Consider the following 26,587-nt stretch of genomic DNA (forward strand, 5'->3'; position numbering starts at 1 on the left):
TTAGAGTTGACAATATCATCAAAGATATTTTGCCATACTGATATCTTTTGGCAAAAAGAGAGAATATAGTCTCAAAAAGTGCCACAGTGGTAATCTGAGACACAACAGAGTTAGGTAGCCTCTGTCAGCTATCGTTGGTGTGATAGTATAAAAGAGCTCACAGGTAGAATGTAGAACACAGGTTCAGAAAGGATAATATAACCTTAGTGTATATTGTCCATGGACTAGTGAGAGATAGTAGATGACAGAATGAATGAAAATTGGCATCAGGGATATCAATTGAGATGATAATTGATTCCCAAGCTCTATGTAGAGGTAGAGTAGTTTTCAGATCAAGACCTATTACTGCCTAGATAAATTAAGTGACAGTCATCCTCTAAAGGGAATAAATCCCGGCCATTATTAGAGCAACTAGATCCCATTCATTCAAAGTTAGTCAAACATGAACAGCATAATAGCGGGAGCAGAACGATATCTTTGCTACCCAGCTAGGAGAGCTAACTATCACACAACAGAGTTAGATAGCCTCTGTCAGCTATCGTTGGTGTGATAGTATAAAAGAGCTCTCAGGTAGAATGTGGAACACAGGTTCAGAAAGGATAATATAACCTTAGTGTATATTGTCCATGGACTAGTGAGAGATAGTAGATGACAGAATGAATGAAAATTGGCATCAGGGATATCAATTGAGATGATAATTGATTCCCAAGCTCTATGTAGAGGTAGAGTAGTTTTCAGATCAAGACCTATTACTGCCTAGATAAATTAAGCAGAAACAAATAGTGACAGTCATCCTCTAAAGGGAATAAATCCCAGCCATTATTAGAGCAACTGGATCCCATTCATTCAAAGTTAGTCAAACATGAACAGCATAATAGCGGGAGCAGAACGATATCTTTGCTACCCAGCTAGGAGAGCTAACTATCACACACATCCATTCAAAATAAAAAAAATGGTAGAGCCTAGAACTCTGATGGTGAGTGGGACTTCACGGATTGAGAACATTAAATATTGCAGCAGACAGTCCCAGTCCTTCCCATCCTTATTGACTACCTTTTTTAGCATGCTTTTTAGGGTCTTATTAAATCTCTCAACCAGACCATCCGTCTGTGGGTGGTACACCGACGTCCGTAAGTGCTTAATATTCAGCAGCTTACACAATTCCTTCATGACCTTTGACATAAAGGGGGTTCCTTGGTCTGTCAGGATCTCTTTTGGTATGCCCGTGCGGGAGAACATGTGAAGTAGTTCCTTTGCAATACCCTTGGATGACGTATTGCGTAAAGGAACGGCTTCGGGGTAACGGGTGGCGTAGTCTACAACCACCAATATATGTTGGTAACCCCGGGCAGACTTTACCAAGGGCCCAACTAGGTCCATAGCGATCCGCTCGAACGGCACCTCTATGATGGGCAAGGGCACTAAAGGGTTCCGGTAATGAGGCATAGGAGCTGTTATCTGACACTCCGGGCACGACTCACAGTAACGTTTTACATCACCATGTACCCCAGGCCAGAAAAAACGCTGAAGGATGCATTCCTTAGTCTTTTCGCTCCCGAGATGACCTCCCAGCACATGCTTGTGCGCCAGGTCTAAGACCATCCTACTATAGGCCTGAGGTACCACCAGCTGTTCCACAACCTCCCCACGGACCTTGTCAACCTGATACAACAATTCTTGGTTGACTGCAAGGTGTGGAAACACAGTATCAGCCCCTGGGAATTGAGGCTCCCCATTTATCACTTTAACATTTTCCCTAGCTTTTACTAAGGTGGGGTCTCGGAGCTGCTCAGTTCCGAAATTGGCACGTGAGACCTCTAAGTCAGGCATAGTAACTACTTCATCCTGTACCTCCGTCTCACCCGCCAATACTGTTAAGGGAAAGTTATCCCCATTCTCTTGGGTCACCCCTACTGCTGGAACCATACCCTCAGGGTCAAACGGTTCGGGACACACATCATACACATTTGCATCATCATGAACCTTATTTGCAGACGACCCTCGGTGTCGCCACAAGTCCCAAAATAGGGGAAAGTCTCTCCCGAGGATCACGGTGTGCATTAAGGATTTTACGACGCCCACCTCATGGGTGGCAAGTCCACACGGAGTATCAAGTCTTACAAGGGCAATAGGATACTCCTTGGTGTCCCCATGCACACAAACAACCCCCATGCGACGGCCGGTGACGGTTGTGGGATCGACCAGGCTGGAGTGCACCAGCGTAACCAAGCTCCCTGAGTCCAGTAGAGCTGTCACCGCAAAGTCATTCACCTTTATGTGACATAATGGTCGATCAGTCTCTGACACAGTCTCTGCAGAACATACTGGCCGTGCGAACATCGACCTCCGCCGGGCAGAGTCACAGTCCATGGGTTCCACGGTAAGTGGACAGTTGGCGGCAATATGCCCGGGCTCAGAATATATCCAAAAGAAAGCAGCAGGAGCATCCAGGTGCAGTAAAATAGGTATTATTCCTTTATTCCATCCTCAGTAATAATGCAACGTTTCGGCCGTTACAAACAGCCTTTGTCAAGCTTGACAAAGGCTGTTTGTAACGGCCGAAACGTTGCATTATTACTGAGGATGGAATAAAGGAATAATACCTATTTTACTGCACCTGGATGCTCCTGCTGCTTTCTTTTGGATATATTCTGAGACTTTGGATGATCTGGATCCGTCTCCTAATTAACGGCTGTGCTGGGAGAGCCTCCCCTTGGATAAGGGTTTGTTGTAGTGCTGCGGGTATCTATATATTGTTGGAATATGCCCGGGCTCACGACAGCGCCAACATAGTATGGGGCCCCGGTCCCCTTGGGGTTCTACCCGGGACCGGACTGTCCAGTTGGGACTCCTCTTCTGTCCCAAATGATCCCCCTCTGAGCCGCCTCCCTTTGGGACACTTTTGACACCCCTTACATACGGAACAGTCTTACCAGGTGCTCCGGCCGACTTGCTGTTCCCAGGGTTGGAACGTCGAGGAGGCACGGCTTGCAGTAAGTCCTCCGTGGCTTTATACCTCTCGACGAGGCTCACGAGTTGGTCCACGTCCTGGGGACCTCCTTGTCCCACCCAGCGCTGGATTGCGGGGGGCAACGAGCGTATAAACTTATCCAGAACCACTTTCTGTACGATCTCTGCCGGGGACGACTCCTCCGGCTGCAGCCACTTTCTCACCAGGTGGAACAGGTCGTACATCTGGGAGCGAGCTGGTAGGTCGTCCGTGAAAGTCCAGGCGTGTACGCGTCGGGCCCGCACATGGGTGTCTACGCCCAAGCGTGCCAGGATCTCACCTTTGAGCTTATTATAGTCCTTGGCATCCTGCTCACCGAGGTCAAAATAGGCCTTTTGGGGTTCCCCCGTCAGGAAAGGCGCTACTACCTCAGCCCACTGAGGCGCCGGTAACTTCTCCCTCTCGGCCACTCTCTCAAAGACCGCGAGACAGGCCTCGATGTCATCGGTGGGTGTTATCTTTTGTAAGGCTGCCTGTACCGCGGTATGGGTAGTGGGAAGCGAATCAGACGTCCTCTGCACACTTTGCGCCACCGCCAGGATTTGCTCTTGCAGCTGCTGGTTAGCTCGTTGTTGCTCCTGTGAGGCTAAACGGTTGGCTTCCACCAGGAGAGCATTAGTTTCGGCCTGAGCTCTCATGGCCTCCTCCTGGACCCTTTGCTGGGTCGCCGTCATTTGTTGCTGCTGAGAAAACGTTTGTTGTTGCTGCATGTTCATTTGTTGCTGCTGAGCCAACGTTTGTTGCTGCTGCACGTTCATTTGCACCAGCTGCTTTATCAGTTCTTCCATCTTGGCAGTGTCTGATTTCTGTGCCATTGCAGCTTTCACCGAGGACATGGGGGTCACAGCACTCTACCGTCAATGTCTGTTGGGCGGTTGCCCTTAGCAACGGTTCTCCAGCTGCTGCAGCAAAATGTCCATTAATTGGTGTATGTCTCTTTAAGACCGCTGCCCGCATCCAAACACCATATGTGAGGGATTAGCGTTTAGGATCGGTAGCAACCTGGGCATAAGCAGTCAGAGACAGTGACACTTGCGATAAAGTCTTTAGTCCAGGCTTTGCCTGGGTTTATTTCCAAGCAAAACAAAGCAAAATACAGGCCTTAACATCAGGCAAACATAAAGTAAATCCTGCTCGTCCGAGCACTTACTAAACATGTAGCGTCCCTGTCTACGTACTGGTAAACAAATGGCTCCTGCACACAGCCAGCCAGGACTCTCAGACCTGCAGAGGTCTCAGCTCTCTCTAGGCCCTTTAGGCCCAGGCTTTATATGGCCTGGTACGTGGGAGTGACCATCCCACCCTTCACTTTGGTCACTCCAGGAAAAGCCGGCCCGGATTATGTGGCTTGGAGCCACTTACACACTACAGCGTGTTAGTAGCTTAAAGGGGTTGTCCCGAGGCAGCAAGTGGGTCTGTACACTTCTGCATGGCCATAATAATGCACTTTGTAATGTACATTGTGCATTAATTATGAGCCATGCAGAAGTTATAAAAAGTTTTATACTTACCTGCTCCGTTGCTGGCGTCCTCGTCTCCATGGTGCCGACTAATTTTCGCCCTCCGATGGCCAAATTAGCCGCGCTTGCGCAGTCCGGGTCTTCTGCAGTCTTCTATGGGGCTCCGTGTAGCTCCGTGTAGCTCCGCCCCGTCACGTGCCGATTCCAGCCAATCAGGAGGCTGGAATCGGCAGTGGACCGCACAGAAGAGCTGCGGTCCACGGAGGAAGAGGCCATCTTCAGCGGTGAGTAGAGAAGTCACCGGAGCGCGGGGATTCAGGTAAGCGCTCCGGTGAGCTTTCTTTACCTCCCTGCATCGGGGTTGTCTCGCGCCGAACGGGGGGGGGGTTGAAAAAAAAAAAAACCCGTTTCGGCGCGGGACAACCCCTTTAATGCTACTAACACTATACTGCCGGCTTCCTCCACCGAGCCCAGGCTGCTCGGTGGCACGTATCTGCCCAAGCGCTCCCCAAGGCAGCATAGGAGAGCATCCTAGGCGACACATACCTGCCCTCCAGCACCTTGCCGGTCACCGTTTCACAGGCCCTACTCAGTAATAATGCCCCATATAGACTCCTATTCAGTAATAATGTCCCTCACAGGCCCCCACTCAGTCATAATGCCACATATAAGCCCCCAACTAAGTAATAATGCCTCTCACAGACCCCCTCTCAGTCATTATGCCTCATATAGGCCCCCACTCAGTAATAATGCCTCTCACAGACCCCCACTCTGTCAGAATGATTCATATAGGCCCCCAATCAGTTATAATGCCTCTCACATGCCCCACTCAGTAATAATACAGCTCACAGAGCCCCAGTCAGTAATAATGCCCAATATAGGCCTTACTAAGTAATAATGTCTCTCATATGCCCCCCACTCAGTAGTAATGCCCCATATAAGCCCCACTCAGTAACAATGCCCCATATAGCCCCCCTCTCTCAATTGTTGTTGTTGTTAGCCGTTCAGTCATTCACGACTCACGGTGACCCTAAAGGCGAGCTCCCTCCATGTTTTTCGCTTTTGCATTGCTTCTTTTAGTTGGTTGATATCCATGACAGTATCAGCTCTTCTTTTGCCACTGATCTGTCCAAGCATTATAGATTTTTCTAGCTACTCTGCTTACATTACATGGCCAAAATCTGTGAGCCTGAATCCGGTCATCTTGCCCTCCAGTGATATATCGGGTCTTATACAATTCAGGACTTCTCTGTAACTTTCGCCATCCAGGGCATACACAGCAGGTCTCACCAGCACCACAGCTCAAACGCAATAATCCTCCTTCGATCAGCTTTTTTCAAAGTCCAGCTTTCACATCCATACATGGCTCTGGGGAAAACGGTGGTTTGCATAATCCTGGGTTTAGTTGCTATGCTGATATTCCTACTTTTCCAGATTTTGTCCATGTTTAGCATTGCACTTCGCCCCAATGCTATCCTGTGTTTTACCCCTGGCATAGATTCTACAGCCTGGTCAATTTTTGAACCAAGAAAGATAAAGACTCGCACGCATTCTATGGCCTCATTGTCGATGTTGTTGATGTTTCTGCCTCTCCCCCCCCCCCCCCGATTTCCAATTCATCTAGGTCCATTTTCCGCATGATCACTTCCACTTATAGGTTAAACGATAAGAGTGAGAGGATGCAGCCCTGTCGGACACCTTTGCCGATCCCAAACCAGTTCCCATACTGTGTTCTCACAGTGGCTTCTTGATTGGTATAAAGTGATTTTATCAGCTTGACTAGATGTGCCCATACACCCAGCTCTTGTTGGGCGTGCCACAGATTGTCGTCGTTGACACAGTCAGAGGCCTTGATGCTGTTGATGAAGCACATGTAGATATTCTTTTGGTAATCTCAAGCTTTTTTCATGGTCCATCTCAGGTTTGCAATATGGTCACGGGTGCCGCGTCCTCGCCAGAATATTGTCTGCACCTCTCTCAATAGCAGTGCCCTTTAGGGGTATTAGTGTACCTTGAAGCCACCGGAAGAAACGCCCCTGTCAGACCCCCAGCTCCTGATAAGCTCAAGGCACAGAGGTCCTAGCAGCACAGTGTGGGTTGATTTGTCCCACCGCTGCAGCCGTAGCCTGAGGCTTACAATACTTCATAGCGTTACATTATTAGCTGTAAATGCTCCCATGTTACCGCTGTAACATGGCAGCATTTACATCTGACAATGTCATGGACAAAGAACGAGAGTAACCCTCAGGTTAACGCTGCAGCGCTGGGATAAATCTATGGAGACGCCGCAGCCTCTGTGATCTGTGCCGGCTGGCTGGCCTTAGTTGCAAGGCCACTACGCGGCCGGCGCCTCACATGTCCTTTGTGTCAGCCGCCCTCCCCGTCGTGGCAGGCGGCTGTGAGGTCCGTCCCGGCGGAGGCATCCAGTGGAATGTGACCGTGTCAACTCTTCTTTTCTTCCGACGCCGGCATCTCCCTCCCGGTCGGCGGCTGTCAGGTCCCTTCCGCAGGCCGCTTCACTGGTGTGTGACGCCGAGCACCCTTTCTACTGTAATGGGGTGCCGACTCGTGGGCCGCCACCGGAGGGTAAGGCACTTGCTCCGGCGGGGATGCGGCTGGAGCCCAACTGCATGTTCAGCCAATTACGTTCAGGGGGCGTGACCCCCCCCCCCCCCCCTGTCAATCTTAACTCCACCAGGAATTCCTGGTGGCGTCAAGATACATAAATACCCCCTTTAGGTATAGTAAAGTATAGTTCATGCCAGCACAGCTCACCCGCTGACTTCCATGTAGAGCAATCATGTGATATCATGTGTGCGTGTCATATAATCGCTCTACCTGGAACTTACCAGGTGAGCTGTACGGACGTGAACTCCAGAGGCCAGGAGCAGGAGGAGCGGCACGCCAGCACAAAAGAGTATAACTTTTGTTGTTTTTCACATTTCACCAAAAAACTTTCTTCCCTCCACTGACCCCAGGACCCGACCTTCCCACTGGGAATTTCCCTGATGGGTTGAATGGCCAGTCTGTCCATGGACACATCATTACATTTGAAGATCTTTTCTTGATCTTTCATCTTTGTATTATCAAGTGCCGCTCTGTATTATATTTTTTGAAAGCCAGATTCTTTGATGTTAATAATTGATCTAAGTAGACAGAAAGTGTCTACCTCATCTTAGTCTTCACCATCAATTTAAAAATTAGATTTCTTCCTGTTGTCATAGCCTTTGTTTTCTTCTTACTCTCTCTGTTCAGTAGCTTTTCTTATAAAGATCTTCAGATCTGCTTTCTTTTTGGAAATGTTTTCAAGGGACATGCAGAATATCTGCTATGAAAATCCTGTCATGTGTAAAAACTTGATCTGTGCATCTGTCTGTCCTCTTATCTATGAGTTTGTATTTGATATTTTTGGATTCTCAAGCTATACAGCAAACCATACTATAGGGCAGGCTACTACCGTGTTTCCCCGAAAATAAGGCACCCCCTGAAATTTTCAGAACTCCCAAATATAAGGCACCCCCCGATAGTAAGGCATAGTAAAGTGTGCAGGCAAGTCAAGAGGCCTGTCCCCTGCTGCCATCCCCGTTGTCTCCTACCTCCAGATGTATAGGTAGATCTGCAGACAGTCTGCTGTTATCCTGTCCCTGCTGTGCTGTACGAGTGTGCTGTTGTTAGCTCCCCTTGCTGGCTGGAAAAGTCCATACTGTACGTTCTGTTCCTGCTGTACATGTCTGCTGTGATGAGCTCCCCCTGGTGGCCGAAAGCTGCAATACCATCCCTGCTTACACGTGGTACAGGAACTTCTGTCTGCAGACAGGTACGTTACTTTACAGCCCTTATTTTTTTATGGCTCTGTGTGTGTCAGGCAACCTGTGTGTGATTCTTAAGGCTGGGTTCTCACAGAGCGTATTTCCAGCGGAAATCTCGCAGTTTGGCCACAGCGATAGACAGCGAGATTTCCGCCGAGAAAGCGCTGCTTCAAAACCCACGGCACTCAGCCGCTTGTTTTGAAGCGACCTGGCTGCACGCTTTTCCGTTTCTGTGGCCGGTGAATCCGCACCACAACACCGGCTTCTCCCAGCTTTGCCGTGACAGATTTGCTGTCCCATCTGGACGAGATTTCTGAGAAATTTCGTCCACAAAGCTGGCCAATTGAGGGATTAGCGGCCACAGACGAATTTGCCGTGGCGAAATAAGACACCCCCTGAAAATAAGGCAAATTTTTGGGAGCAAAAATTAATATAAAACGCGTCTTATTTTCGGGCAAACAGGGTATGTAATAATTTGTGGATCAGTTTAGAATCTGCTGGCATGCACATTAGGCCGGCTTCACACAACCGGATTCATATTGCAGAATCCACGGTCGGCGTCCGCACAGAATATCTGCAGCAAACCACATGCAAGGTATGTACTTTCAATTTTTTTCTTCACACTCGTGGATAAGAATTGCGTATTCTGCAAGCGGAGGAAAGATCGCAGCATACTCTATTTTGCTTCGGACTCCACGCAGATGGCCTCTATTAAAATCAAGGGAGGCCGTCCGAGCCGCAGCTATCCGCAATTGATATTGCGGATGACCTGTGAGTACCCACGTCATCGCCTAGTGAGCGCACAGAAATACAAATATTTAAAAAAAATTTGTTCTGCACATGACACACGGCGAGCATCCGCGTTCATCCGCAATACAAAGAAAGCAGGTACGCAGGTCACAGCTGGATTCCACTGCAGGAACCCACATGTGGAATCCAGATAGTTTGTGTGCAGCCGGCCTTACACTTTTAGGCCTCATGTCCACGGGGACAGATCCGCAGTGGGTCACCCGCACACGTGATCCGTGGCCCCATAGGGATGCATTGAACACCCGCAGGTAATTAAATACCTGCGGATGTCATTTTCCCTTGAGGCGCGGATTGCGTGTGCGGGCAAACACCCGCAGCATGCTCCATTTTAGTGCGGATCTCCCACAGGCTTCTATTGAAGCCTATGGAAGCCGTCCGGACCGTGGCACACCCGCAGCTGAATTCCTGCTCTCTGACACGGGAGAGCAGCAGTTCAGAAAAAAAAAAGGAGTGCGCGGCGCATGCACGCGGCACGCTGACGGCGTGCTGAGCACATCCGCCGGGCCGAAGAAAGAAGATCCGACGGAGGGCAGATCCGCAGCGTCCGGACAGGTAAGTCAAATCTTCTTTTTAGGCCTCATGTCCGCGGGAAAGGAGGGACCCGCTGCGGGATTCTGCATGAAGAATCCGCGGCGGGCCAGATTTTCTCCGTGGACATGAGGCCTTAGTCACAAAGGCTCTTGGGTTGTGTACATGACATCTGCAGAAGTTCAGGAGTTTTGATAACTAAGAAACATGACAATTTGGTGGAAAAGGTATCTAGTTAATGGAAAGTACATTACAAAAATGTTACTGGTCACTGTAATAGTTAAATTAATAAGAAAATCTGGGTCTCAAAACAACCTCTATAAAGCTACAGTCTTATCTTGTTGCCAACCACTCTGGACAACTTATCCAAAAATCATAATGAATGCTAAAAAATTGATAGGTCAGATATTGGTATGAACTCATTATCAGCATTTACTCTGAACTATAAAATGACAATAATTACAGTCCTACTGATCTATCTATTCATTCATTAATCTTTATCTATAAAGTATATCATTCTAGCTCTTTCCCTTCTTCTAAAAAAAAAACTTGGCATGCAGTTCCATCTCAGACAGGTATACACATGATTAGAGTTGTGGTGATTAGATGAACGGTCTTGTCACCTGAGGCCCTAAAAGTGGTTCCCCCTTGGCCTATAAAAGGCTCTCAGAGGCTTCTTGTATGTAGTGACCTCTTCTTCCACTTGTGTAGAGCTTATTGACCACTAGACGCCCCTACGACGCAGAGAAGAGATTTTGTTTAGTTGACCCAGTCTGAGGGGGGCACATTATTGGAAAGTGAGAAGCTGGATGGTTGTATTGATGAATTGTCCCCACCTAAGCCATTCTGAGCAGACTGTTAGGAGGTTTTGGGATCATTGGATGTGTGAGGGTACACAAACAAGGCGACCGGGCTCAGGACACACTCAACAGACCACCAGTAGAGAGGATAATCTGATTGTCTGACAGATCCTGTACGAGCAGTTCCAACTGTTTAGTTGTCCTCCATCCAGAGACAGATTTTGCCATCGTTAGACCCCTGTGTCTGTTCGAAACCTTTCCAGGCACTTGACTGAAGGACATTTTGCCTCACGATGCCCATTACATGTACCGCCTTTGGCACCCACCATCGCCTCCATTTGCAGTGTCATCGTAGTGTCATGAACTATGAAACTGGATTCCTACAAAGTGGAACCCGGTTGTCTTTAGTTACGAATCCTGGTTTAGTTTGGCCACTGGCAGTGTCTGGAGTCCTAGGGGTGAGCGTCTCAATCCTGCCTTTGCTGTGGAGTGGCACACTGCCCCCACTGCTGGTGTGATGGTCTGGGGACCATTGCATATGACAGTTGGTCTCCCCTAGTAGTGGTACGAGGTACAATGACAGCTTAGCGATGTGTTCAGGACATCCTGCAGCCACATGTGTCATGGCTTCCAAGAGGCAGCAGGATAATGCTGGGCCACACACACAAGGGGGTCACAGGAAGGCCTCCACAACATTGCCACATTTCTATGTACTGCTGATTATCAGACTTATCACCCATAGAACATGTATGGGACCATCTTGGATGCCAACTTCGACAGCCTATGAGTTTGCTCGATTTAGAGGCTCAGTTACAACACATTTGGACTGCTATGTTGCTGGATACCATATGGAATCTGTATGTCTCCAAGCCCACACGTATCACATCTTGTATCCAAGCTAGAAGTGGCCCAACAGAGTACTAGAGCCTCCATGCCTGCTCATATCATATCTTGTATCCAAGCTAGAGGCGGTACAACAGGGTACTAGAGCCTCCATGCCTGCTCATATCATATCTTGTATCCAAGCTAGTGGCGGTACAACAGGGTACTAGAGCCTCCATGCCCACCCGTATCACATCTTGTATCCAAGCTAGAAGTGGCCCAACAGAGAACTAGAGCCTCCATGCCTGCTCATATAATATCTTGTATCCAAGCTAGATATTGTACAACAGAGTACTAGAGCCTCCATGCCTGCTCATATCATACCTTGTATCCAATCTAGAGGTGGTTCAACAGGGTACTAGAGCCTCCATGCCCACCCGTATCACATCTTGTATCCAATCTAGAGGTGGTTCAACAGGGTACTAGAGCCTCCATGCCTACCTGTATCACATCTTGTATCCAAGCTAGAGGTGGTACAACAGGGTACTAGAGCCTCTATGCCACCGTATCACATCTTGTATCCAAGCTAGAGGTGGTACAACAGGTTACTAGAGCCTCCATGCCTACCTGTATCACTTCTTGTATCCAAGCTAGAGGTGGTACAACAGGGTACTAGAGCCTCTATGCCACCGTATCACATCTTGTATCCAAGCTAGAGGTGGTACAACAGGGTACTAGAGCCTCTATGCCACCGTATCACATCTTGTATCCAAGCTAGAGGTGGTACAACAGGGTACTAGAGCCTCTATGCCACCGTATCACATCTTGTATCCAAGCTAGAGGTGGTACAACAGGGTACTAGAGCCTCTATGCCACCGTATCACATCTTGTATCCAAGCTAGAGGTGGTACAACAGGGTACTAGAGCCTCCATGCCCACCCGTATCACATCTTGTATCCAAGCTAGAGGTGGTACAACAGGGTACTAGAGCCTCCCTTCAAGTGTTCCGTTTTCTGCAATAAATTCTCCGTTTGCTCTGATATTGTAATCACTTACTTCTAACAACCGTTGTGAAGTATGTAAGCAGCACCACATAGGAATCTTTCAGGAACTCATCAGTTGAATTAAAATCCAAATTTCATCGGTAAGACTCCATGCGTTCCAGAGCTTGCAACGTTTCGTCTGAAGCAGCGGACTTTGTCTACGGTGAGCGTGCACCCTTAAAGCTCATTCTTGTCTCCCCCACTGTCGTGGTTACCTGGTGTGCTGCTGAGACCTCTTTCTTACTTATAACACACTGAGAAAGTCTCATTCGATAACTCCTAGGTGCTGGACTTTCATACACATCATACACGCAGTGTTTTGCCCATACGCTCGTGTGAGCCGGCCCTAACAAACTTTCACTATTAGGTCTGTTTGTCATCAAAGAAAGTAGAAGGCAGCTTCCAAAATGCAGTGTCAATAAAAGGTCTTTGTATTCTATTAAAGCAGGTGCACATGCTTAGTGGAATAAAAAGACCCTTTCTTGACACTGCATTTTGGAAGCTGCCTTCTACTTTCTTGAAGGATTTACATGGTTGGGTAATCAAGATTGTTCCCACAGAGGAGGCGTGCATCCCTGTATGGAGTGCTGTTCAGCTTGCTTAATAGGTCTGTTTGGGTATTCAGTCTCTAAATGTAAGTAGGAAAGTTCCAGTTCACCCCCAGCAAACAGAGATCTTTCATATGTGAAGAACTGGAGTACATTAGAAAGGTGTCTAAGTATTAATAATACAATGAAGTAAGGGTGAAGTTGTTGGTCTTGCGTATTTCCCGTGTGTCATCTTGTTACTATTAGGCCTCAGTCACACAAGCGTTTTTTCCCGCGATTTGCGGATCGCATAACGGAAGCGCAGGGACCAATCAGAGGGCAGCTCTCAGCTGCCATTCAATAGCCAAAAGGAATTAGTGTTTTCTCCACACAACTGCATCTTGGGCAAAGAACACTGCAGCAGTGGCCAGCAGAATGGCTCTATTTAACTCAAAAAGCTAAATAGAGCCAGCTGTCTTCTTCAATGAGTGCCGGATGCAGGTAAAATCCCTCCTCCTCCCTTTTTTCAGCTCCCATAGCAATCTATGGGAGCTCCCTGCGATTTTTGTTAAAGATAGGTCATGGCCTATCTTTTGATGTTGTGAGGAAAAATCGTTGCTGAAAGTTGCTTTTTAGACCCAATTTTTATATTGCGGCTACAAATGGCCTATGTAAATGAATGCATGGGAATCTAATGCAGTGAGAGAAGGCTGGAAGAGCCGGGAGCAGTGCACTAAGCTCCCACTCCCTCTCTGCCCCTCGCCACTATTTGCAATGGGAGGGGGTGGGGCGGAGCTAAGTTTCACCCGGCCAATATACGGTCGTCTGAAGGCGCCCTTAGACTGAATGATTATCGGTCACTTTTATTCGAACGATTTTTTGACAATAATCATGCTGTCTAAAAGTACCTTCATCTGATTTAGGCCTTATTCACACGACCGTATATATATGTCACTAATTTAGCTCTGTTTGCAGGTTTTTCACATATTAACCTTTTAAAGATTCTTCCAAGTTTGATATTTTAAGGACACAACTATTTTGGGGGGATTTTCATCCCTACTGTTCAAGAGCCATAAATTTTATTGGTACCATTTTTGGGTTTCCAATAATGTAACTTTCGTAATTTTTTTTCTGGTGGGGGCAGGGAAAAGAACACATCAATTCTGCCATTGTTTTCTGTGTTTTTTTTATGGCGTTCAGTATTTGGTATAAATGACATGATAGCTTTTTTTTTGCGGATTGGTATAATTATGATTCATTTTCTTATAGGTCTTTTTACTTTTGCATAATGAAAACCCTTTTTTGTGGAAAATATTTTTTTGGCATTTTGCCTCTTTTTTTTTAAGCATTTGCCTTACAAGATAAAAAGTGTATTCAGTTTATTGCATGGGTTGTTAATGATGTGACAATACCAAACATGTATTTATTTATAATTAATTGTGTGCCAAAAGGGGTCTTTTATTCTTTCAATGTGGATTTTTTGACTTTTTTATAACTTTTTTTTTTTATTGTCCCTGTGGATATTGCAATCCTAGTGTTGCTCAGATAATGCAATGCAGTTTAATATCTGTTTTCTTTCAAGTTATGACAAAGCCAGAGGCCAATTATCATGGTAACCCTTCGGCTCATTGCGATTGGATAGTGGAGGGCCGATGACGTCACAGAGGGAGCTCCCTCCCTCTATTACCCATGTTCATAATGTGATCAAAATTGATTGCAGCATGTAAGATGTTAACAGTGGGCATCAAGCGTTTTCTGCGATTCCTGCTGTTGCAATAGGACCCTTGTTGTCACTTTCAGCCAGCTCCCACTACAGATAGCACAGGTTCGCAGCAACCCCCTCACTCTTATGACAAATATGTAAGTTATTTTGCCGGAAGTGGTCAAAGGAGGAAAATACACCCTGAATATCACACTTGAAAAAAAACCCTGTCTCTTAGTAGTTGCACTTTTGCACTCCCATTATTGCAGCTGCCATAAAGCGGACTCACTTGTGCGCTGTCTATACCAACGACACAGCAGGGAAATCCAATATGGCCGCCCACAAATTTTTTTAAAATAAATTCTAAAATAAATAGTTACCATATTAAAAAAAAGCAGAAAACATTATTTATTGTCTACAGACTTACAACTATTGGTATTAATGAAGCTCATATTACATACATCTGTACTTATAGGATCAGTTCCATAGCAAACTTATTACCCTACCTGAATGTTATTGGCGCATCTGTACAGAATCCCATACAAGCACATGGAGAAGGAACGGTCTACTGTATCTCCAAGGGCTTTGTGAAGGGGCTTGTGCGCCAGATGTTTTATGAGGAGTCTGACTGTGTTGTGAGCGTTGATGACAGCGATCCGTAATTCTATAAACTGCTTTGTTGCTTTGCTGTATTAAGTTAATATTGAATTTCGAATTCTACACTTAAATTAAATTTGGTAGAATGATATCATAAAAGATCTGAGTGATTTCAGCTTGTTATGGTGATAAAACTTCATGAGTGATTTAATTGTAAGCTATAAACACTTAATTGGAAGATCTAGGACTTTTAGCAAATGCTAATAAGTTGCTGTTTTCAGTGTAGTTGCGGAAAACAGAAAAGACAAAGCATGAAATCACGACATATCTATAAATGGAATGAGAACAGTATGGGAAGACGCTGACGTTGGTGTGACTAACACCCCTGGTGCTGCGCCAAAGAACCTTGTCTCTATGGAAAGGGGGTAGTAATTATTACGCGTCTGTTTGGTTAAAAGGGGTTAACCTATCAGGAGAACCCCTTTTTTGAATGCTCTATTAGGTTATATTAGTTGTCATAGATATGGGGGTCTCTGATTGTGAGAGCTGAAAGCCCCTACAAACTACAGCACCCCTTGTGGAGCTTTCAATTCAACCATGTATTGCATGGTCACCTACTATTATGTGCCAAATCCACAGAAATTGGCTACTCGCCAACACTGCTTTAACTCCGTTCTAGTGGTCCCAGTATTGGGCCCCTTTATAATCACTGCAGTTCCAATATCACAAAGTAGTTGAGCAAAGTTATTCACAAAATTACCCCTTCATCATATTTATAGCAGTGGTTGACCATACAGCAATAACATCTTAACCTCTCACTACCCCTGGAAATTACAGAAGTGCTTTTCTAACTCTCCCAGTAGTCACAGCAGTGCCCTTCCACCTTTCCCAGTAGTGCCTTCCGTCAAATTCCAGTAATTACAGCAATGCCCTCCTACCTCTCCCAGTAGTCACAACAGTACCCTCCAACTTCTCCAAGTAGTAATCGCAGTGCTTTTATACCCTTCTCAGTAGTTACAGCAGTGCCTTCCCACCTCTCTCAGTAGTCAAAGTAGTGCCCTTCCACCTCTTCCAGTAGTCACAACAGTTCCCTCCCATTTCTCCCAGTATTCACAGCAATGCCCTTATACCTGCCCCAGTAGTTACAGCAGAGCCCTCCTACTTCTACCAGTAGTCACAGCAGTGCCCTCCCACTTCTACCAGTAGTCACATCTGTGCCTTCCCACTTCTCCCAGTAGTCACCGCCCTCCCCCTCCACTTATCCCAGTAGTCACAGCAGCGTCACTCCCCACTCCGCTTCTTCGAGTAGTGACAGCAGTGCCCTTCCACCTTTCCCAGTAGTAAAAGAAGTGTTTTCCCTCGAATCCCAGTAATCACGGCAATGCCCTCCTACCTCTACCATTAGTCACAACAGTTCCCTCCAATGTCTCCCAGTAGTCACCACAGTGCTTTCATACCTTACGTAGCAGTTACAGCAGTGCCTTCCCATCTCTCTCTCAGTAGTCAAAGCAGTTCCCTCCCACGTTTCCTAGTAGTCACAGCAGTGCCCTTCCACTTCTACCAATAGTCACATCTGTATCCTACACTATCCTACCAAAAGTAATTGTACAACTGAGCAAGAATTAAAAGTAGTATTTATTTCCGTATGAAGATTTAATGGGCCTTCATTTGACCCTAATGACATCGGATACCTTCTGTGGCATACTTTCTACTAATGTTTGATACACTTCAGCTAGTATTACGTTGACACTGGACAGGGAGGTCTAAAACTAGAGAGTGGTGTAAAGTTGGAAGTCAGCCATAGAAAAATGGTAGATTCCTTCATATTTGTGCACCAAAGGCCCCCATGAAAGTCAATTGGGGGGGGGGGTATACAATCGCGGACGCAGTATGCAAGGGGATGTGTGAAACACTGTGTACTTGCGCTGGAAAAGAACACCTCTGGAACTAATTAGCCATTTTAATTGGTGTGTTTCGGGCATTTGCGCACAAATGAATATGCCCTGCGAGCAGAGAAAGTACAGTAAAATACACCGATGCGTGATCAAGGAGGACTCGTTCATAGCGTAAAAGCATTGGGAGAAGGCGCATGCAACTGTGCATAGATCCATGTGAAGCCGGCCTTGGGTGTAAGGAATAGTACAGTATGTGTGCACAAATTTTCAGCCTGTGGCCTTAAAAAAGAATGTAGTCATTTACTGACAGCAGAGATATTCAAAATGGTGGTGAGCCACAACATTTATTAGAAAGTTGTTACACAATGATTATATTTACTTGCATACACTGTCCTACCAAAAGTAATTAGACACCTAAGCAAGAATCAAAAGTAGTATTTATTTACAAATGTTACTACTTAGTGGGGCCTTGTGGCATATTTTTCACTAACGTCTAATATACATGAGCTGGTATTTTCCTCCATTCATCCTGCAAACATTCTCGCAAAGAAGATGGACGCTGTTCTTATTTTCTGACTCAACGTTCCAGTCTGTCCTAAAAGATGTTCAGAATGGGAAGAATTGGGCTAAGCAGCAGCACATGTGAAAAGACTTAGGTATACCAATAGATCACAGACTGAACACGAGTCAACAGTGTGATGCAGCAGGGAAAAAAGGCAAACACAATTCTAGGATGTATTAAGAGAAGCATAGAGTGTAGATCACATGAGGTGATTATTGCCCTCTACTCCTCATTAGTCAGACCTCATCTGGAGTACTGTGTCCAGTTCTGGGTTCCCTGATTTAAAAAAGATATAGACAAAGTAGAGAAAATTCAGGGAAGAGTTACCAAGATGGTGAGCGGTCTGCAAATCATGTCCTATGAGGAACAGTTAAAGGATCTGGGAATTTTTAGCTTGCAAAAAAGAAGGCTGAGAGGAGACTTCATAGCTGTCTACAAATATCTGAAGGTCTGTTACAGTGCAGAGGGATCAGCCCTATTCTCATTTGTACAAGGAAAGACCAGAAGCCATGGGATGAAACTGAAAGGGAGGAGACACAAATTAGATATTAGAAAAAACTTTCTGACAGTGAGGGGGATCAATGAGTGGAACAGGTTACCACAGGAGGTGGTGAGTTCTCCTTCAGTGGAAGTGTTCAAACAAAGGCTGGAGAAATATCTGTCTGGGATGATTTAGTGAATCCTACACTGAGCAGGGGGTTGGACCCGATGACCTTGGAGTCCCTTCCAACTCTACCATTCTATGATTCTATGTTCATTAGGGTTCAGGTTTGGACTCTGTCCAATGGTGGAACATCCATATCCTCAAAGCAACGTTGAATTTGCCATATTGGAAGTATTGCTGACCATTCCCCGAATATTGTCACATTGTCAGCACCACATTATTATCTAGAATGACAGCGTATACCTTCATGTTCATGGTTCTTGCTACTACAACCAACTGTTCAAGACCATGCCACGTAAAACATCCCCAGACCATAACGGAACCTTCTCCGTACTTTTCTGTTGGCACAACACCCTCAGGAAAAAAGCATTCCCCAGGCGTCCTTCTCACCCACTTCCGTCCACATGATTTGAAAGTGAAGTAGTGTGATATGTCACGCTATAGGACGTTTTCCCAGGGCTGTGGCGTTGGTAAACCAAACCTCAGACTCCTCAATTTTCCCAGACTCCACAACCTTGGAGGAAACATACACTGGTCTCTTGGTTTATATAAAGTTTATTTAAAGTTTAGGTATGCTTTTACTTGCCTTAATACTGTCTTCCTGTTCTCTCTAGTAGTTCTGAGATGAGTGCAGGCATGTCCATTGCTCGATGCCTTCTTCCTCTAGTCTGTAGAGGAGGAGCTTCACTACTGAGCATGTGCAACGCAGATTCATCTCACCTGAAAGCCTTAAAGAAGCAGCATAAGGATACTTAGTCTAATGGAGAGGAAAGGCAATAGCCTATTTTCTCTTGCTGTTTCCGCATCCTAGTTATCAATGTTTTTAATAAATAAGGACTTAGATGAATAGAACATATATATTTATAGGATATTTCAAAACTTTTTTAAATTTCTACGGACTACACCAAAATGGGACTCTGACTCCAACTTCACAACTCCGACTCCACAGCCCATTGTAGTGATAGAGCTGTCCAAATACTTGGTAGGATAGTGTACATATGAGCGGCACATTAGCAACCAGAGAGAAGAGCTCAGCTCTATCAGCATGTCTAGTCTATGGCCAGAGGTAAACATGAAGCCACAGTATGAAGGACAGTAAAAAGAACAGGGCCCCGCAACAGCACATAAAAGCAGTATGAATCCTCCATCAAACTGTTAACTTCTGGTGTCGACCAACTTCTGAGAGGTAATAAGCCGGTATACCCAGCCGGTTGTATTTTACTGTATAAGTGGTATAGGTATTATCTGAACTGCTAGGAGAAGCAAGCGCTCCATTTACTGTTTCATGTTCTGCAAAATGGATCCTTAATTGCTTTAGCAACATAAAACTTTGGCGTAATGCAAATTAAATTGTCTAGTTCTGCACATCTAATTAACTGTTGTCTTTGTTCTTTAGTTTAGTCAGTTGCAGGAATATTATATAAAAATACATTAGTTAACTTTGGCGCTGACAATAATTACTCTTATAATTACTATAGGCTTAAAGAGCGAGATGCTCAGCATGTTAATTATTTGCAGGTAACCTGTGATAACTACATTTTATCTAATGGGTTCTGTTACAAGGCCGCTAATGATAGGTGTGAGAACGGGCTGCGCTGCTCCATGGGTTATAGAGACTGGGATTCAGGAATCAGTGTTCTTGCTCTTTTATATTTCTCTGTCTTTTTTTATATCATAATCCTGACTTTTATACCATAGAACTGGAGCAGCTATGTGTATACAATATATTCTTTTATCTTTTGTGCTGTCTTCTGTGGATAATCATTTAGGCCGGGTGTCCACGGGCGTTGCGAAGTCCCGCGGCAGATCTGCACCGCGGGAGCTGCTGCCCAGGAGCAGGAGCCGCACACTAATCTAGATAGGCTGATCGTGGAGAATTGCCTGCCGCGAGCGGAGAATCGCAATGATTGGCACATCTTGATTTGGCAATCTTTGACCACTCTTCCTTGCAAAAGCGCTCCAAATCTGTTAGATAGCGAGGGCATCTAGCGTGTAGTGCCCTCTTCAGGATAACCCACAGATCTTTAATGGGAGTCAGGTCTGGGATCTGGCTGGGCCATTCCAAAACATTGATCTTCTTCTGACGAAGCCATTCTTTTGTTGATTTGTGAGTATGCTTTGGGTCGTTGTGGTGCTGAAAACTGAATTTCCTCTTCATCTTAAGCTTTTTAGCCAAGGCCTGAAGATTTTGTGCCAAAATGGACTGATATTTGGAACTGTTCATAATTCCCTCCACCTTGACTAAAGCCCCAGTTCCAGCAGCAGAACAGCCCCACACATAATGCTGCCTCCACCATCTTCACTGCGGGTCTGTGGTCTTCTGGTGGTGCGCAGTGTTAGCTTTACACCAAACAAACCTTTTAGGCCTCATGTCCACTGGGAAAATCAGGCCTCGGCCTCATTAGACCATAACATCTTCTACAACATACTTTCAGCAGACTTGATGTAGATTTGGGTAAAACATAGTCGGGCTTGGATGTTTTTCTTTGTTAGAAAAGGCTTCCGTCTAGCCCACCGACCCCACAGCCCAGACATTTGAGGAATATTAGAGATGGTTGTCACATGTACTACACAACCAGTACTTGCCATAAACTCCTGCAGCTCCTATAATGTTGCTGTCGGCATCTTGACAGCCTCCCCAACCAATTTTCTTCTGATCTTTTCAATAATTTGTGAGGGAAGTCCACTTCTTGGTAATGTCACTGTTGTGCCAAATCTAATCCCCTTCTTGATGACTATCTTCACGGTTCCATGCTATATGTAATGCCTTGGAAATGTTTTACTACCCTTCTGCTGACTGAAACATTTCAACAATTAGATTACTTTGATGTCACATAGTGTTTTAGGCCGAAAACATGTTGATCCAGAGGAAGGCAAATAAAAGCCAATGAAGTAGAAGCCAATTTTCCTCATTTATGAGACTCAGACTTCCCAACTCTAAGTCTGGCAATCAGAATAATCCCTGGATCACCAACCCTTCTGAAGTAATCGGAGACTATAAAATGGCCCTCTTAATGCTTTTATCGAATTTGCCATCACCACGTCCTCAGGCAGAGAGTTCCATAGTCTCACTGCTCTCACTGTGCTGTAAGCTCTTTACAGCTTATTCTGAACAACGCAACTAAGAAAATATCAGGAAAATCCTCCTAGAAGAGCCGAACTTTATATGGGGCAAATCAGAATCCCTGTAAATAACGGCAGCGGAGTGCTGACTACTATATAACAGGAGTTTAAATGTGATTGGCTAATTCTGCACACAACCACACCCCAAATACAAGAGCGTGTCAACACTTATGCAACCATATTGTTTTAGTTTTGTTATTTTTACTTTTCCACCCTTAATTATGTCAGTTTGTTTTTCCTATGGAATTGTACAGATAACGGGCCACATTGAGGGTGGAAATAAATCTGAAATGATTCATTTTTGTCGGATGTTTAACATAACAAAAACATGGAATTTTTATGGGGGGGGGGGTAGACGTTTCATATCCACTGCACACTGAGCACATAGATCGTATGTTAAAAGGGTTTTGAATGCTGAAACACTTACTCTTATCCATTACTTGCATTTCAACTTTTCATTATTCATTAAACTGCAATACCACAAACAGCCCATGGAAAGAGCGGCATTCGTTCTGAAAAAAGCAGCCATATTTTCGTACCTCATACAGCCCCTTTAAAGTGGCTCTCGGTTTAAAAATTAACTTTTTTACATTAAATCCAAATGATTTACAGCAATATATCAAACAGAACTTATCCTTCTCAGTCCCGGCCTTCCAGCGGTGTAGCCCAGCATTCTCCTGGTCAGTGCTGTCATCAGAAGTCAAGTCATCATCACTTCCGTAGCATCATCGCCCATTCTTCCGTCATCGGTGCTCTCACCCTGAGTGCCATAACACCATGAGTTCGGAATGATGACGCTATGGCTTCTGATTGGCAGGCAGCGGTCACATGACTTCCACTGTCAACACAAAGCGGGAGAATGGCAGCGCTGCAGCACTGAATCGCTGGGGCCGAGCAGGGTAACTACCGTTTGTTCTATTGTTTTGAATCATTTTGAGTTCATTTAAAAAGTTAATTTTTAACCTGGCAACCCCTTTAATAGACTACAAGATAAACATTACAATGATACTGATATCAGTCTATTCCTGAGGCCGAAATACCGGTAATGCTGTGTATTATATCTCGAACGTCAAATATTTGAAAAAGACTTGTGTTATTAATAGATAAGGGTAATAAATAACGGGTTGCGTTGAGCGCTGTGCTATGGAAAATATTTGCTGTTTACGGCTTATACAACCTCGCTGCAGTTGCTACCTGATATAAATCAAATATTAGCAAACCTCATTAAGGAGAGGAAGCATAAAAGAGTGGATTTTGTCAGCATTAAACATGGTCCTTGCTCCATGTCACTAAACTCCATTTTATGCTTATTTTTACTTTACAAGTACATGAAATAAAAAATCATGGGTTAATATACAGAATATGTAAAGTGTGTGATTTCCAAAGCAACGGAAAGCAATTACTTCTTTACATTGCATCTGACAGATTTACACACAAATACTATTACATGCGAAGACATCTTTGAGATAAATATATGAGCTGTTTTCTGGATGGATCTCGCTGAGAGTAAAGGAAAGGGAGGAAGGGACTTGTTATTTGTATAGCGCCAACTTATTGAGAGCGCTTTCAGGTAATTTATTTATTACCCCCCAGCAAGCTGGGTACTTAGTTTACCAACCTCATTCTACTGACCGACTTTCAAGGGGTTCTGACATGAATAATTTTTTTATGCTTTACCAGCCATTGTTCCCTGGTCTGCCTAATGGACACAGGGAACCCACGGTTTAATGGCTGCTAAAACATAAAAACATAATACTTACCTTGTCTCCTGTTGTTGTTGACATCGGGGGGGTCATCTCCCAGCAGGCGCTGCTCTTTCTCTTCTTCCTCCACGAGCCGCGCTGCTCCGGGATCGCGTGCATGCGCAGTGGAGAGGTGCCCTCTGACAGGAGTCAGGACGGGCCGCGTCTCCACTGCGCACGCGCAGAATCTCGGAGTTCAGCCAGGACGGACGGGCCGCCCACAGCAAGCACTGCTTGTGACGTGCTTGCTGTGGGCGGCCCATCCGTTCACCTCGGAAGTGGCTGACGGACGGAGCAGAACAGGAAGCGGTCATTTTGACCGCTCCTGCTCTGCTTCTACAAGCCACAGAAGAAGATGCCGGCTGGAGGGGACATGCCTGGCAATCGGTCCTAGCCAGGCAAGGTGAGTAAATTTTTTTTTTTTAATGTCAGAACCCCTTTCAGGTCATGAGTGAGAGCTTAGGACTGCATACTGCTTCCTTAACACACTGTGCCACACGATGCCCCTAATCTACCCCAATTGATATACAGTTGGTGAGCTGTATATCAATTGGAGTAGATTTATCAAATTGTTTATACCAATTTAATAGTATGTAAAAGTGTCAAGAAAAGAATCATAGCTTAGCGGAAGGGTATATGGTCTCCCATGAGATTTACTATAATTTATGCCAGCCAACTCATAGCTGCCATAGACTTCAGATTGGTGTATCTTCGGGTCATCTGCCATCGCCTCTTAGGTTTACTGCTCTTTGCTTCAACGCACTGTTTACTTAGAACTTGCGTCTAAAACACTGGTCTAAGTAGATCTTCCCCACAGAGTGTAAACCATATTTTTTTAAAGGGTAACTTCAGTCATTCTTTTTGCTAATTAAGGGAGTTGTCCAGGATTTTTACTATTGATGACTTATCCTTGGAAGAGCTCATCAAAAGTTGATTGGCAGGGGGCCACCGCTTGGGATTCCTGCCGAACAGATGCTCTCAATGGCTGTGATTGGCTAATCGAGCGCCAGCTTTCATTGGATGACGCGGCGCTCAATTAACCAATCAGAGAAATAGCTTGCCTGAAGCGGGGTATTCAAGCCCCGCTACCAGGAACATCTGCTCTGTCGGCGTTCCGGAGGACATGGAAGCCTGCAGCAGCACCGCAGCCCAGCATGAGGGACCCGAACGCTGGCTGCTAGGTGAGTATTTATGGGAGAGGGCTTATATTTCAACCCGAAAATCAGAGTGGGGCTTATTATCGGGGAAACACAGTAGGGTATGTACTGTGAGCGAGGTTGGTGCTGAATACCCACAGAGGTTTTACGACCTTTAAAAAATTTGCCCTGGGGTAGGGAATTACATAAAAACATAAAATAACCTTTACTTAGTCTTCCACTTTGCCTCTAGTCTTGTGCTGCTCACCCTCAAGACCAGCAATTGGCATGAGGTAATCTTTACGTGGGACTGAAGTCGAGGGGTCCAGCTCGATAGTGCTGTACCATAGGAACAGTGGAGGATTGAGGAATGGCGATTTTATTTTCTTAGGCCAATTCCTACATTGGGGCAAGTTTTTTTTTTAAGTTTGGAAGACCCCTTCAATGTCACATATATACACCACCACCAAGATCTAACACATATGTACTTTAAGTGGTTCGGGAAGAGCATGGCATTGTCCATGACCACATTTTACTGTAGACAAAGAGTACGTCAATACGAAACTTACTGTCAGCAGGAGGTGACAGAATTACATGGAATTGGGGGAGGACTCACGGTGTATTCTCTACCTGGGTCTTCGGGGCCAGGTTTTTGGGTTTTACTTGCTGTGACACTTGATAGCTGAAATGTTATTTTTGACAATTCCTCTTCTTTCTCATGCGGAGTGCTATACTACAGGTCTTTTGAATTTTAAACAGAGAGTTTACTTTGTCATAAATATACTACTTTTTAAGTTGAAAGAAGTCAATTGAGGTTTCCTGAAGAAAGCAGTTAAGATTTGGTACTTTTTAGATTTTCTTGCTGTTAATACATGTCATTGTTAATTATGCAAATCAATAAGAACATAAGCAATTAACTTTACATTGCAGTGAAAGCTTGTGCTTCTTGTCAGACTGAATAACGGTAATTCTGTTAGTTAATGAGGGAATGGGCCCATGCAGTCTTTTTTTTTCTTCCTGATGCTTTTGTACCGTTTTTGTTACTATTTTTGTTCTGTTTTTGCAGAGAGCCGAATGATTCTTGATGCCTTTGCCCAGCAGTGTAGCAGAGTGCTGAGCCTGTTGAACTGTGGGGGGAAACTTATGGACTCCAAGCCTACCCAATCTCTGATGTCATGTGTGAAACAGGAAAATAACGGTTACAGTGAGAGGTCAGAGCAATGTCAGTTTAGTAAAGCCTTTCACAGCCAATCGCCGGACAAACCAGATGTAGAAATGCAGTACATTCAAAAAAAGCAACAGACCTCAGCCTTTTTGAGGGTCTTTACAGATTCACTCCAAAACTACCTATTGGCTGGCAACTTTCCTGCTCGTAATACCTCATCTTCAAGTGATTATGGTCACTTGGCAGACATGGATGTTCTTTCGTCTTCTCCAGTGCACACGATGGGTGGATGGGCATCTCCTGCAACTTCTGAATCACATGGCCACCCATCTTCCTCAACTCTTCCGGAAGAGGAGGAGGACGAAGAAGAAGAAGGTTACTGTCCAAGGTGTCAGGAGCTAGAACAAGAAGTCATCTGTCTACAGCAAGAAAATGAGGAGCTAAGGCGAAAATTAGAAAGTATACCAGGTAATCTATACATGTTTTCTAGTATGTGTTTATGATTATCACCTACCATGGTACTAGAACGATTGCCCGATATCAAGGCGGTGTCTATATGTCCTCCACTGTTATAATGTTAAGAGTCTGGTGAAAAGGTTTCCCATAGTACATTCATAAAAGAGAAAAAAATGACAGGGGTTCTCCGAGACGTAAAGAAATGATGGCCTAACCTGACTCGAAAAGGAATGTCTTTTGGCCACCAAAGTTCTGTTATTATTGCATTCTACCATACATATGTTACCATTTTGTGGCAGTAGTCTACACATTTATATGTCTAACCATGACCAAGCATACAATAAATATACATGTTGCCTCAGAAAAGAGTACTTACTCCTGTGTTATTCCATGATCACTGAAGGTGACCATGTTTCACTGAAGGTTCTTGTTATATATGAAATGAATAAGCCAGTGCACATTAACAATTGAAGGTGTTGTCCAGTTTGGCCAAACCATTTCACAATGTGGTACCCATTGTAATCTGACATTTCCTGACCATTGTGCAAATGCTCAACGCAAAGCTTTGTAGGACATCCATTAAAAATAGTAGGTGTCCATTGATTTTCATGTACATCCTTAAGAACCAGGAGCTACATTGGCTGTAGCATTCCCTCTTAATAGGGTTATCCTACCAAAATCAATTATCAGCTATTCACAGGATAGCTGATAAATGTCTGATTACTTGGGTCTGACC

At 45.1% G+C, this 26,587-nt stretch overlaps 1 protein-coding gene across 1 annotated transcript in view; it reads left to right on the forward strand.

Moving 5' to 3' along the window:
* The window catches only part of BEND4 (BEN domain containing 4), a 143,712-nt gene that overhangs the window by 37,043 nt on the left and 80,082 nt on the right, over positions 1 to 26,587 (forward strand). The window contains exon 2 of the mRNA XM_066573141.1: positions 25,297 to 25,863. Coding sequence (XP_066429238.1) covers positions 25,297 to 25,863 — 567 coding nt within the window. The remainder of the gene's footprint in view (positions 1 to 25,296; positions 25,864 to 26,587) is intronic.

This window comes from Eleutherodactylus coqui, chromosome 7, assembly GCF_035609145.1.
Source record: "Eleutherodactylus coqui strain aEleCoq1 chromosome 7, aEleCoq1.hap1, whole genome shotgun sequence".
NCBI lineage: Eukaryota > Metazoa > Chordata > Amphibia > Anura > Eleutherodactylidae > Eleutherodactylus > Eleutherodactylus coqui.